General features: G+C 42.4%; 1 protein-coding gene across 2 annotated transcripts in view; it reads right to left on the minus strand.

Moving 5' to 3' along the window:
* The window catches only part of pnpla7b (patatin-like phospholipase domain containing 7b), a 382057-nt gene that overhangs the window by 259153 nt on the left and 108084 nt on the right, over positions 1-14820 (minus strand). For both annotated transcript variants that reach the window (XM_068012742.1, XM_068012741.1), the window contains exons 13-15: positions 9929-10000; positions 7601-7698; positions 5906-6061 (exon numbers count right to left, since the gene is read on the minus strand). In XM_068012742.1, coding sequence (XP_067868843.1) covers positions 5906-6061; positions 7601-7698; positions 9929-10000 — 326 coding nt within the window. The remainder of the gene's footprint in view (positions 1-5905; positions 6062-7600; positions 7699-9928; positions 10001-14820) is intronic.

A 14820-nucleotide genomic window follows, 5' to 3' on the forward strand; every position in this document is an offset into this window, starting at 1 on the left:
AAGAGGAGAGAAAATAAGAGAACAAACTGGGGAAGTGGGGGGAATGAGACGAATGGGGTTGGGGGCAGGACTGGCAGTGGGTGAAATGGGTGGGGGTGGAAGCAGTGGGAGGGGAAGGACCCGCAGCTGGCCGGAGGTTGGGGGGTGGGAAAGAGGGTAAGGACCAGCAGCGGAAATGAGGTGGAAAGGGTAAGGATCAGCAGCTGGACGGAGGGGGGCGTGGATAAGCATTTCAATCTGGGAGGAATTTAAACAGGTCCCCGGGTGACAGAAAGGCTGATACCTGTGGGTTTCTAATTCTGACTACTGCTTTTTGAAAATTTTAATTGAGCACAGCAATTATGGACCAGATTTTGCACAAATCCGAAAAGGAAAAAATAATTTTGAATTATAGTGAGAGAGGATAATTACCCAAGTCCACATCTGAAATAGACAACACCCAGATTCACCCAAAGTTTAGAAAGCTTGGCTTTTCCCTAACACTTGGCTTGTGTTCACAGCAAAATTCATCAAGCCTGTGTGAGCATATGGAGTCATGGCTTACTGTGTCTAATGTACGTCAGTATCTTTTACAGCCCTGCACTGATCACTGTCCCATTCACAGACCATCAGCGCTCACAGATACCAACGGTGTATTTTCTGATTCTCTGAATCTGAAGTGAGCCGCTTCATCCAGGTTGCAAAGAAACACACGCATAACAATATCACTTGACAAGCAATGTGAGATTACTGGAAACCACTCGACAGGCGGATGAATTATTTACAATATCAAATCCATTTCTTTTCCCAGGTACTTAACAACTCTTCCTGATTTTGAGCAGAATGGGTTTGTAGATCTGTGTTGATATAATGCCATATGACACAAGCATCGTGAACATTCCATGCAACATTTCTGATCAATATAATCAGCTGCAAGCCTTTCACCAACTTCAAACAAGGTCAGAACAGATTATACATCACTACAGTCCTCTACACAAGAGGTTTAAAATTCAGCCTCAATGAAATGTCACCATAAGAAAATATAAATTCTACCAATGAACATATACAGCAGTTACTGACCACTCTTAGAAACAACCCAAGCATCCCTGACAGCTGTGATCTCCTCTAACCTCCAGCTTTATCGGAATATATTTTTGACTTCCTCCCCAACTTGATCAATAATACTTCTATCCACCAGTCAATCAGTACTATCTCCTACAATGCCCAGTCAGTAGTATCGCCTACATTCACCCCAAGCACAGCTAACTCTTAACTGCCCTCTGAAACAGCCCAGCAAGCCACTCAGTTCAAGGGCAATTAGGGATGGGCAACAGCCTGCCAGCGATGGCCACATCCCACAAAAGAATTTTTAAAAAAGCATTGCCGCCTCTGCTCCCAGCTCCGTTCGCTGCACCGCCAACTCCGCTCGCTGCACCGCCAGCTCCGTTTGCTGCACCCGCTGCGCCGCCAACTCCTCTCGCTGCACCCGCTACGCCGCCAGCTCCGCTCGGTGCACCCACTACGCCGCCAGCTCCGCCAGTACTGCACTCTACATGCTCAGCTTAATCAGTAGTACCTTCTCTATCTCCAGCTCCATCTGTAGTACAGTCTGTACCTCGAACTGCAACAGTAATACTTTCTACTTGTTCAGCTCCAGCAATAAGATATTCACCCCTGGTCAGAGCAAAAATGCTGGAGAGTGCAGCTACTTCCAGCAAAATATAGTTACCTGTGAAAAAGGTTGACTGAGGCATAAATAAGATATGGGGACAGCACTGCAGTGGTCAGTCAAAAGCACAGCAGTTCAATCTCGTTGCCATGCACTTGTCCAGAAAAGTAAAAAATTGCCAAGACTTTTTTTTCCCCAGGCAAGGCCTAGCAATAAGAGGTCATACTACTACGACCGAGGTGGGAGAGTGCACAGTCTTTTCTAGTTCCACTTCTCCACAGGTCGCAACATATATTTAAATGTTTACCCAGTCACCGTTGCGGTCAATCATATACTCTACTCTTTATCCCTGAATAAAATGCACCAAGCAGGTTTCTTTAACAATAAAATTATCAGTTTATTATTAAACATGACTCAACTAGTAACTAAGCAAAGCCTTAACACACAGATTGAAATATGAAAAGTTCCCTTTTTACCTTACACACACACACACACACAAATGTAAAGTGAAAAATAGAGATTTTCTCTTTAGAGCTCCGTTACAAAAAAAGACAAAAAAGAATACTTTGGCCAAATACTTTCTAATTCTTGAAAAAAAAGATATGGAAAAATGCCAGTTGTCCCTTTCTGGTCTGACGTCCCAAATACACATAGATGGCTGTCAGTGGGATCTTTCTAGAACAGTTCTTTGCAAGCGAGGTTGAAGATCAGTTTGGCAGGCTTTCCAGGAGAAATGCAACAACAGGGGTTTCTAGCCTGCTTTTCAGGAGAAATGCAGCATCAGTTTCTCTATTTCTTACACTTGATTCTCAAGAAGTTCTCAAAGAGATGGAAGAGGGTGAGCTGATGGTAACTGCTCTCTTGGCTGGTTTGCTCTACTTCACACCCTGCACACTGTCCAAAGTGAAACCAAAAACAATATCTCAAGAGTCAAGCCTCCTGACCCCTATAAATCCTGACCTGTCACTTCCTTGTAAACATCTCCCCCACATTTTTGTTTGGAGAATTCCAGAATAGCATTTCTAAAACAAAAACAGAAAAATACATAGCTCAGAGGGTCGTAGAGCTGGAGGTTACAGAGATGGGGAGAAATGAGGCCCTGGAGGGAACAGGCACTGAGAATTTCAAAAATAGATGTATTCAGGAACCGGGAGCCAGTGTAGATCAGTGAACATGAAGTGGTGGCTGAATGGGACTTGATAACAGTTAAGATTTGGGCAGCAGAGTTTCAAATGAGTTTAAGTTTATGAAGTAGGTGTGGAAAGACAAGAAAAGGCAAGAAAACAGAGGAATAGTGTCTGCAGGTAACAAAAGCACATATGAATGTTTCAGCTGCTGATGGGCTGAGGTAGGGCAGAGATGGAAGTAGCTAGTCCTGGTGATGGAGAGGATATGCAGTTGGAAGCTCAGCTCAAAGTCAAATCGAACACAAAAACCTGTTTCAGCCTGAGACAGTAAATACATTATCTCTGGCTCAGGTCCAGGGAAGGAGCACTTAATGAATTGTAAAGACGTCATGATCACTCATATTTTTGTGGGTTCCTTTGTTAAAAAGCTATAAGGTAGAGGAGTTGTAAAAGTGGAGCCAACAGAGACTGGAGAACCAAGCTTCAGTATTGACTTGTCCAGGATTATCGATACAAAAAGCGACAGATCTCTCAGAAGCAGAGTTTTTCCTTGCTTTTTGGCAGTGTTATGAAAGTGATTTTTTTTTTCTTAAAAAATATTTTTAAAGGAATTTATGGTTAAGCTCAATAAATGTTGCATCAGTTTTTAGATCAAAAGGCACTGAACGAGCCGGATTGGCAACAGCGTTGCTGGTTGTTACATGACTCGGGTTAGGCTTCGAACAGAAATCCTGGTAACAGAGGCAGAAAAGTGACAAGCGCTCCTTTGGTGGGACAAGCCCCGCAGTCGCAGAGCACACCTGGGATGGGCAGGAAAAAACTCACAAAACTTTTTGGCTGTTAGTCAGCGCATGTGTGGTCTTACCTTCTGGAAGGAGGAGATAAATCCGAGGAAGAACAGAAAACTACAACCCATCCCGCTTTCCCGCAATTCCCTGAAAGGTTCTGAGAAGTCCACTTTGTCAATTCATCTAGTTTCCTGTATTTGAAGAAAGCCTGCTAAAAATAATTCTCAACTCATCTAGCCGTTTCCTTCAAAAACAAGCAAATAGGTAATCCAAATGCTTTTTGTCTGTAACAGAGCTCTGATCTGAAAATCCTTTTTTCTTGGTTAATCAGTGTATATATGTGTATGTGAGCATAAAGAGACTAAGGTTTAAAAAAGGGGCTTTAAAATTTGATTAAGGTAGAAAGGGGACTTAAGATTTAATGTTGAATTTTTAAAATTTTGATCTGTGCGATATTGTTTTACTTTATTAGTAGTTATGACTTGTTTTATAATAAACTGATAGTTGTATTGTTCAGTAAAGAAACCTGGTTAGTGTGTTCTATTCTGGGGAAAATAGTATACCTGATTGACTGTTGCAGAAAGTGGGAAAATTTTAAAAAAAAGTGACCTGTGGAGAAGTGGGACTGAATTAACAGTGCACTCCTCCCACCTCAGTCATAACAATAGAAGTAACTGACTTTCTTAAGTCTGTCTCTCTCTGTTACTCAAGACAACTTTTATTTCCTCTATTCTTCTGAATAATTTTACACAGCAGGGTGACTATATTGAAAATGCTGGTCCCTCTAATTAACTAGGATCTACTTCAGTGTTAACAGAGACGTGATGCTCATTGCAATTTGTATTAAGAGCTGGGTTTTTCACCAGTCAAGGAGTTACTTCTGGACAGGGAGTTAGTCCAGAAGGGAAGAGTGGGAAGTGATAATTGAACTGAACTGTGAATTGAGAATAAAACAGTTGTGGATCAGAGACTGTCTCTTTCCTGATTTTGGTAATCAGATATGACAATTGAACACAGGGTACCTTTAAAGGAGAGCGCGCCAGTGGTTAGAAGCTAATTTGTGGCCCCATCAGCCCAGTACAGGTACAGCTAAGAGTGCAAAATAACTGCAAGTAGTTTGAGATTGAGAATAGTGAGAGAGAAGCCAGCTCAGTTATCTTCACTCATGTGTAAGGTAGGTTTAGTCAGAACCGAAGATCCAAGTGAAACAGATAATCCCAGCACAAAGGGGTTCATCAATTCATCAATCCAGAAATTAATGCCTGTGTCCAAGGGAAGGAAGGAGATGGACCCATGCACACTGCTCATAAGGATGAGGCTGTATGAGCTTTGAACATTGTTAGTCAAACATGCAGATTCTACTAGACAGAGCTACCTACTAGATAGATTTTTCAAAACTACTAACCTGTCAGCTATCTAAGGAATTACTCAAAGCAATCTCACCAATTTATAACCTCAGACTCTGATCACTGTTATAGTTAATACTGATTCACAATGATCATTTAACTGCCTGTGTAACCTTGGCTACTCGTTTTAATAAGTAAGTCTGTTGGTTAATGATTTGTTACAAGATTAGGTGACTGATTACACTTATGTATGTCTATTCAGAGTTTGTGTGTCCAACTTTAACTTCAAGTTGTGTTGTGTAACAAATAGTGTTTACTGCATGACTTGTGTTCTGGCTTCTTATTTGATGATTTGGAAAGAGTTAACTCACTCAGCAGTTTGAGGGTAACCTAACTAAAGGTCCGTAATTAAAATTAATTTCAAGCAGAACTGTTTAGAGTAAGATGGTTTGGTGAGACATTCATTCACCCCTAGATCTATGCGAGAAGGTAAAACCCCAGACAGTTCCTTAGCAAGGAGTAATGGGCGGAAATTAAAGACTCATTTGATTCCTCTGCAAATATTTGTCAGGATAGCAAAACCCAGCTTTCTGGCAAGTTCTTTGAAACATTTGATACATGCTAAAGTACTATATACATGCAAGCTTAATTTTTCTGTTACTTCATCATTCTTTTCTTCTCTCCTATGTCTCTATTCCTCTCTCTGCCTGTTAACGCTACTTAGATCTCTGTTTTTTTGCACATTACACCTGATGACCAATTATCTGTCCCTGAGGGCAATATCAAGTGCCATCTTCAACAATGAAATATTTTAAAGAAATTCTCTGGGGCATCTTCTACTATAAAAGTGGGTAACATTCAGTGGCATTGAGACCTTCGTGAGGGCCACAACCAGTTTAGCGATTGTATCACATCTTCTTGGCAATTATAATTAGCAAATCCAGCTCATGTCACAACAGAAAATTGACTTTGTAAGTAATTACTTTTACAACTCACGTCAAGTTTCATCAAGGTCAGAAGATCCTTCTTGGCTGCCTCTAAAATCATGTGATATTGTTTGTGATTGTTAATCACGCTTGCTCGTTCCTCACTCTCAATGTAGCGGTAAACAGAAGGCTGCTCCATCACTGTAACACTCTTCTTCAGAGAAGACTATTGAAACAGAAGAATTGATGTTAGATGCCATAGACATGATTTTCAGTTTGCCATTTAAATAAAAAAAATCACCTTCAATAAAAACAGCACTGCTTTTTTTAAAGCCAGACAATCACACAGACTACCAGAACTGCTGAGATGAGTTTGTTCAGTTTTCAGCCAGGCCACTATGTGATAACATTTAGCAGCAGCAGAGGTTGCACTCTGGGAGAGGGCTGAAGAAGGGTAATCTCTATCTTATTGCCTTTAATTTAAGCCACATGCTTCAGTTCAAATGTTCAAGCAGGTACAACTTTCCAACTTGCTCAGTGTCAAAAGGAAACGGAGAGAAAGTCAGTGTGGCGGAATCAAGTTGTATACGATTAAGTTTAAGTGAACAACTTGTTTTGAAGGATCACATATTTACAGACATGAGATCTCTTACACGCTGGCTTGATTTCAAAAGTACCCAAGAAAATGAAGGTATCATTCAAAAGTTTACTGTACTCAACTCCTTCCATATAGTTCCTTTGCAAGTCTATCAGAGTGCCCAGTGTGTAGCAGACGCTTATAATGTCTATTTAAAATCTAACAACACGTCGTAAAGTAAATTAATGCTCATGAACTATAAATCCTTTTGGTGACACAAAAAACAAATCTATCGGCAAGCTTAAGAACCTCAAAACCAATCCATTGTGAAATCTCACATGCTAGTTTAACTGTCTGATATGGACTGCATATTTCCTCCCCATAGGGACACAGCCACTTTCCCAAACCCAAGAAGCTCCGATCTATTCCGCCTGGTTTCATTAATAAAGCAGGCTGGCTGGTCAACAGTTTGCTAGAGTATTATGTACCTGCCTGGCTCAGGTATCAAAATACGGAGGGTTCAACCAGCTCTGAACCTTCAGCACCAAGTGTGTCAGCTTGGAGCTACCACGACCCAAACTTAGAGACCCTGTTGCTATCTCTTCCTTCCAAGAAGGATCAAAAGCACAATGACATGAATCTTTAATGGAATACAAGGCCATACAGTTTAAGAATTATAAAGAATGTACCATACGTGAGGCTATATATGACAAATTCGTCATGATTTTTAAACTCCATCCCCATGTTTTCCATGAAGGATTTATGTTTTGTGTTATTTATGCTATGCAATACATATATGTACATATATAAAACACCACACATTATATAACTAATATATATATATATACACATATATATATACACATACACACACACACACACGTTTTATTTATGTGGCATAAGGGACTTTGAGACGTCAGCATGAAGAACCATATGATTCCTTATCCTGCTGAAACATCTGAAAGCCCCTATACAATTGCTTTTGAGGAGCAGTAACTATTATGTAAGCAAATATGAGAAATCTACAGGATCTTTTATGATTTACAACAGACTATCATTTTTTTCATTTGGTATCGGTGCCTAACTGAGCGTGCGTTTGATGCAGGCTTTCCTACCCGGTTTTAGTCCCACTTAGCTCTCAGCTTGCTGATCTCAAGACCTAGATATTGTACTAAAATAGATACTTACCTTGAGGACAGGACTGGAACAATGCTCTTCTGTTGACAGACTGATCCTTGCTCTTTCATATGCCATATCCATGTCAGATTTACTAATGGACACACCTCCTGCAACAAGAACCACCAATTATCTCAGCAAATATTAACAGCAAAAAAGCGGATTATTAATCCAATTTTACGAAGATACACAGATTGCCAATCTGTAGGAAACATCCTCTTGCAGATTGGTTTTAAAGACAAATGCAGTCAATTTGGGGGTCTGGCTTATATGCAAGTAATTTTCCTGGTGGAAATGCTCAAACTTGGATTGCAGCCTATATTTTCACCTAGAGCGCTGAAGGGCATCGTATTGAGACCTTGAGGGAAAAGTGTTTCTTAGTTTGTGATAATTGCAAATAAATCTCCATTCAAATGAAACAATGAACAAAACTGTTGTCAGCACAGAAACAACTGATGGGCAAGGAGTAGTGACAGCATATCCTGATCAGATATAACCAAAGCATGTCATGGAGGGAGAAAGCATCTTTAAATTGTACGAACATTGTGCAAAGATCTTGCTTTCCACACTTTACATCAAGTGTGTTAAGCAGCATCTCCCATTTAAAGTTTGAAGATGCTCTTTAAAAAAAAAACAGGTTTCTTTGTAGCAATCCTCTATACAGAAATGGCAGGAACTTCTCATTTTGCCTCAGCTGTGTCAAAGTTACAAATCATCAGTGATGACAGCCACACCCTCACAACACCCCTAACTGCGCAAATGAGCAAGGAAAGCATGAATCTGCAAATTGTGACCAGTGACTGTTGATAGGTGGGTGTGTACTCATGCGACAAGTGCGAGAGAGAACAGATATGCCAAATATGGGTGAAGACATGATCAATCTCAACTCTAACAGTCTGCTAGAAATGGTCGATAAACACATATGAAGCATAGCTACTTGGACAAAGCGCCACTGTGGCTGCTTGCATGCCTCAAACTGTAACCCAGCAAAGATCAGCATCTTCAGGAAGAGGAGAGAAAAAAAATCGGACGGATTAATGTTACACAATATAGCAGAGGATGAGCAGTGAATCACAGATGTGCATGGGTTCCTCTGAGTTTTGAGGGTTGAATATGGATAGTGACAACTAGTCTGCTAAACATGTCAAGTGTGCTGCAAAATTAGTTACTGAAACAAAGGTGTCTGACTGCTTGTCCATTCTGGCACATAGTATATGGCATCTAGGTGCTCAGGGAACCAAAGAAATAACTGGAAGACGCAAATTCTACATACATCTCGTTTGAAAAGATCCAGGTAATTTAGACTGCTGTGTTATGCCTTGGCTGTATCTGTTAATAGTTTTTTTTTATATAGAGATACAGCACTGAAACAGGCCCTTCGGCCCACCGAGTCTGTGCCGACCATCAGCCACCCATTTATACTAATCCTACACTAATTCCATATTCCTCCCACATCCCCACCTGTCCGTATATTTCCCTACCACCTACCTGGACTAGGGGCAATTTATAATGGCCAATTAATCTATCAACCTGCAAGTCTTTGGCATGTGGGAGGAAACCGGAGCACCCGGAGGAAACCCACGCAGACACAGGGAGAACTTGCAAACTCCACACAGGCAGCACCCAGAATTGAACCCAGGTCGCTGGAGCTGTGAGGCTGCGGTGCTAACCACTGCGCCACTGTGCCGCCCTAATAGCTACAGGACAATGTGTTTGACCCTCTGAGGACAATGTGAGCATTTTCATACCTGAGCTAAACATCACAGGAGTAGACCTGACCTGTCCAAGTGCATTGAAAAGCTCCTATGGAAGAAAGGATTTGGCAGGTCATCCCACTGATATGGCAGACCTCATGCACCACATACATGCCCGATAACATGATGCTTTCTGTGTGACATGGTTTTATCATTCTGGCAGTGGCATACCTTCCACAATTCTTAGACCAACACAGGCATTGCCGTGAATTATTAGACTTTGTTCTATCTCTCTAGGGTCACTGGATAGCTGTCAGGAGAGGAAACCAGATGAATGTTTACTGTCCTGATGCCAACTGAAGTACTCCCACTGCCCAACTGAGATCATCGAACTCAACAACAGACCAGGAATGAAATTTGGGAGCTTCCTTGTTGGTACGGCTCAAAGACACATGGAGTGTCCCACTCACCCACTTAGTCATCTGACAGCTTAATTATTTTAAAACAATTTTGAAGAGGCAGCGGTGTCCTGAGAAAGGTGAAGGATGACAGACAGCTTCGTGCCCCTAACTACATACGAGAGACAGCCGGGCCCTGCAGCACTACTGGTTTCTTTGTAAATTATGCTGCTTACACAGGTACCGACCTGGGATATCCAAAGGTGCAGAAGCTGAGCGGCATCTCTTGCTCGAACTATCCCCTGCCACATTCTTGGACTCTGAAATGAGAAAAAAAACATTCCAATAGAACTGCATCTTAAAAAAACAAATTTAACCAAGCTAAACTCTCTCATTTCACTTCCCAGAGCCAACACCAGAACCTTTCATCCATTACCATACAACAGACACAACTAAATTAACCAATAAACATGATGCCTGAGGTGACTAGCTGGCATTAATGCTCTCCCTGCATTTTGGTGCCTAGTTTTCAAATCCAGCACAGACTGATAGAAGCTTGGGACCTTCTCATTTATCCCCTAGTAAACAGGGCTACACAGCTCAGAATCAGCCTAATTATCAATGGTAACAATGATAACTGGTGTGGAAAGTCGAAACTTTCAAACTCATACAGTAGAGTTTTTTTTCCTGCAATTGGTAATAATATACATTGTTGGGTGAAACTATCTATCGTATACCTGAACTGGATAGTGCTCAATAGTGACATTGGGTACCAAGAGTAGAAAGAATATTCGACTGCCCAGCACTGTCATTCTGCATGAGCATGCAAAATTTCAAAAGCCATTTTAAATTGATGAATTATCGCAATTAATCAATTATGCAATGCATCACCTTTGTTAAACTGGATTCGACACCCACCTTCACAGGGATTTTTGTGACTGACTTCCATCATTATCACTGAGACTGCTACAGGAAATGGAAAAAGGTCTTTCTGGACATAAAGTAACACAACCTCCAGTAAAATACAAGTACTTCTGAGGAACAACATAATCTAACCAAGTCACAGATAGCACTGAAAACCAACAAAGGCAGAACACTCACAATGGGTTACACACATATACCAACTTCGACACCGTGTACCAGGACAATCAGAACTAGCTGTAGACATGATGCATCTAGAACATACCAGACTTTACACTCTCATCATTACCATCATAGGCAAGTGACACCCAAGAACTTCCAAACTGAAGATTTAAATTAGAAACAGGTTGACAATGTGAAAATCTATCAACAGAAGCAAAATAAAAATACCCTAAAGAAAGCCAAAAGTAGTACAAGTCCATTCACTTATTCAGTTTAACAAGCACAAAGGTCCAACGCTGAGAATGCCACCCTCCTTGGGGCGGCACAGTGGCGCAGTGGTTAGCACTGCAGCCTCACAGCTCCAACGACCTGGGTTCGGTTCTGGGTACTGCCTGTGCGGAGTTCGCAAGTTCTCCCTGTGACCGCGTGTGTTTCCATCGGGTGCTCCAGTTTCCTCCCACAGCCAAAGACTTGCAGGTTGATAGATAAATTGGCCATTGTAAATTGCCCCTAGTGTAGGGAGGTGGTAGGAAAATTGAGGGAAGGTGGGGATGAGGTAGGGAATATGGGGTTAATGTAGGATTAGTATAAAAATGGGTGGTTGTTGGTCGGCACAGACTTGGTGGGCTGCAGGGCCTGTTTCAGTGCTGTATCTCTCTGACTCCCCCAAGCTGAACATTCCTGAATTCTCATAACAAATTAACATTTGTTTTCAGCTGTCCTCTCCCAGTCTCCCCTCCCCATTCCTTATCGCTTTTGGGGCGACAGAAGGAACAAATTACTACAGGTAAACACACTTGATAGCAGTGGATTAGACGAACCATATTTACCAAGATACAGCGTCAACAACTAAAGTACTGGTACATCCGTCCGACTGCTATATCATGCATCTTATGTTATGCTTATTCTCAACTTTAAAAATGGTCAAGGATAAATATTAAATGCATATAATTAAATGCATCACAAATTAATGGATAGTCATGGAATTTAATCCCTAAACTGCAAAATAACCAGAATTTCACCCATACAGGCAGTGTAATGCAGTGGCTCTGATGTTCTCACACATGGCACAACATCCCTGTTGCTATTAACCAGAGTACCTTCTGATTCACTGTTACACTGCAGGAGATCTGCTCGTAACATAAAAAAACATAATCATGTACACATTTAGCAATTTCTTGTCAGTCACAAACTCTATAGGTCCTGCAGCACACCCACTATAACAGCCACTAGCAAATGTATACAAGGTAAAGAGTATGTTAATATACACAAACACACACATCATCTTAGATTCTGTCTCTAGTTTCTCTCCTATCTCCCCTCATAATCTCTGATCTCATCTTTTCTAGGGCGGCACAGTGGCGCAGTGGTTAGCACCGCAGCCTCACAGCTCCAGCGACCCGGGTTCGATTCCGGGTACTGCCTGTGTGGAGTTTGCAAGTTCTCCCTGTGTCTGCGTGGGTTTTCTCCGGGTGCTCCGGTTTCCTCCCACAAGCCAAAAGACTTGCAGGTTGTTAGGTAAATTGGCCATTATAAATTGTCACTAGTATAGGTAGGTGGTAGGGAAATATAGGGACAGGTGGGGATGTGGTAGGAATATGGGATTAGTGTAGGATTAGTATAAATGGGTGGTTGATGTTCGGCACAGACTCGGTGGGCCGAAGGGCCTGTTTCAGTGCTGTATCTCTAATCTAATCTAATCTAATGAGACCCACCACCTCCTGCTCCCTTAACCCCAGTTCACTAACTGATGACCACCCAACTTCCCTTCCTGGCTCCCATGCTAACTGAAAATGTTAACTGTTCTTTCCTCAGGTACTGTTCCCTCACCTTCAAATCTGCAATTATCATACCACTCCTCAAAAAGCCAACATTTGACCCTCCATCCTTGCAAACTAACGCTCATCTCCAGCCTTCCTTTCCTTTTCAAAGTCCTTGCCACCTCTTAAATCTGTGCCCATCTTTCCTGGAACTGCATGCTTGAATCACTCCAATCTGGTTTCCACCCTGCCACAGTACCGAAACAGCTTTTATCACAGTCACAAATGACATCTTATATGACTGTGACAAAGATACCCTCCTTGTCCTGTCTGCAGTCTTTGACATGATTGGCTACACCATCCTCCTCCAATGCCTCTCCACTGTCATCCAGCTGGGTGGAACTGCACTCACCTGGTTCCATTCTTATCCATATCTTCGCTTCCCATTCCCGCAGAGTTACCTCTGGTGTCCCCCAAGGATCTATCCTTGGCACCTTACTATTTATTATCAACAGGCAGCCTCTTGGTGACATCATCTGAAAACAGAGTACTAGTTTCCACATGTACACTGATGACAATCAGCGCGACTTCTTCATTTCCTCGACCCCTTAACTCTCTTTAAATTGCCAGACTGCTTGTCCAATATTCAGTACTGGATGAGCAGTAAATATTGCAAAGACCAAAACCACTGTCTTCGGTCACTGCCACAAATGCCGTTCCCTAGCCACCAACTCCATTCCTCTTCCTGGCAACTATCCGAAGCTGAACCAGACTGTTTCGAACCTGTGTGTCATATATGGCCCAGAGATGAGCTCCGACCACATATCTGCAGCACCGAAATTATCTATTTCCACCTCTCTAACATCGCCCAACTGCATCTCGACTCAGTCTCACTGCTGTGGAAAACCTCATCTATGCCTTTATTATCTCGACTCGATTATGCCAATGCACCCTTGGTTGGCTTCCCATGTTCCACCCTCCAGTTAAGCAATGCCTCGATTTTAAAATTCACATTCTTGTTTCCAAATCTCCATGGCCTCACCCCTCCCTATCACCATAATCTCCTCCAGCCTGACAAGCCGCCAAGATATCGGTGTTCCTCTAATTCAGGGCTCTTGATCATTCCCAATTTCAATCACTCCACCATTGGTGGCTGTGGCTTCAGCTGCCAAGGCCCTTATCTCTGGAATTCCCTTCCTAAACTTCTCTGCTCTCCTTTAAGATGCCCCTTAAAACCTAGGTCTTTTACCAAGCTTTTGGTCTTTGGCCCTAATATCTCATGATGTGATTTGGTATCAAATTTTGGTAAATATCTTGTGAAGTGTCTCGAGAAGTTTTACTACATTAAAGGCACTAAACAAATGCAAGTTGTTCACAGAATCACAGAATAATACAGTGCAGAAGAGGCCCTTCGGCCCATCGAGTCTGCACCAATGCATTAAAACACCTGACCTGTCTACCTAATCCCATTTGCCAGCACTTGGCCCATAGCCTTGAATGTTATGACGTGCCAAGTGCTCATCCAGGTACTTTTTAAAGGATGTGAGGCAGCCTGCCTCTGCCACCCTCCCAGGCAGGGCACTCCAGACCGTCACCACCCTCTAGGTAAAAAAGTTCTTCCTCAAATCCCCCTTAAACCTCCCGCCCCTCACCTTAAACTTGTGACCCCTCGTAACTGACCCTTCAACTAAGGGGGACAGCTGCTCCCTATCCACCCTGTCCATGCCCCTCAATCTTGTACACCTCGATCAGGTCACCCCTCAGTCTTCTCTGCTCCAGCGAAAACAACCCAAGCCTATCCAACCTCTCTTCATACCTTAAATGTTCCATCCCAGGCAACATCCTGGTGAATCGCCTCCGCACCCCCTCCAATGCAATCACATCCTTCCGATAATGTGGCAACCAGAATTGTACACAGTACTACAGCTGTGGCCTTACCAAAGTTCTGTACAACTCCAACATGACCTCCCTGCTTTTGTAATCTATGCCTCGATTGATAAAGGCAAGTGTCCCATATGCCTTTTTCACCACCCTATTAACCTGCCCTTCTGCCTTCAGAGATCTATGGACAAACACGCCAAGGTCCCTTTGTTCCTCGGAACTTCCCAGTGTCAGGCCATTCATGTGACACGGAAGTATTCAATTACTCCTTCCAAAGTGTATCACCTCACACTTTTCAGCGTTAAATTCCATCTGTCACTTTTCTGCCCATTTGACCATCCCGTCTATATCTTCCTGTAACCCAAGACACTCCACCTCACTGTTAACCACTCGGCCAATCTTTGTGTCATCCGCGA

The sequence above is a fragment of the Heterodontus francisci genome, chromosome 32 (assembly GCF_036365525.1).
Source record: "Heterodontus francisci isolate sHetFra1 chromosome 32, sHetFra1.hap1, whole genome shotgun sequence".
Taxonomy (NCBI): Eukaryota; Metazoa; Chordata; class Chondrichthyes; order Heterodontiformes; family Heterodontidae; genus Heterodontus; species Heterodontus francisci.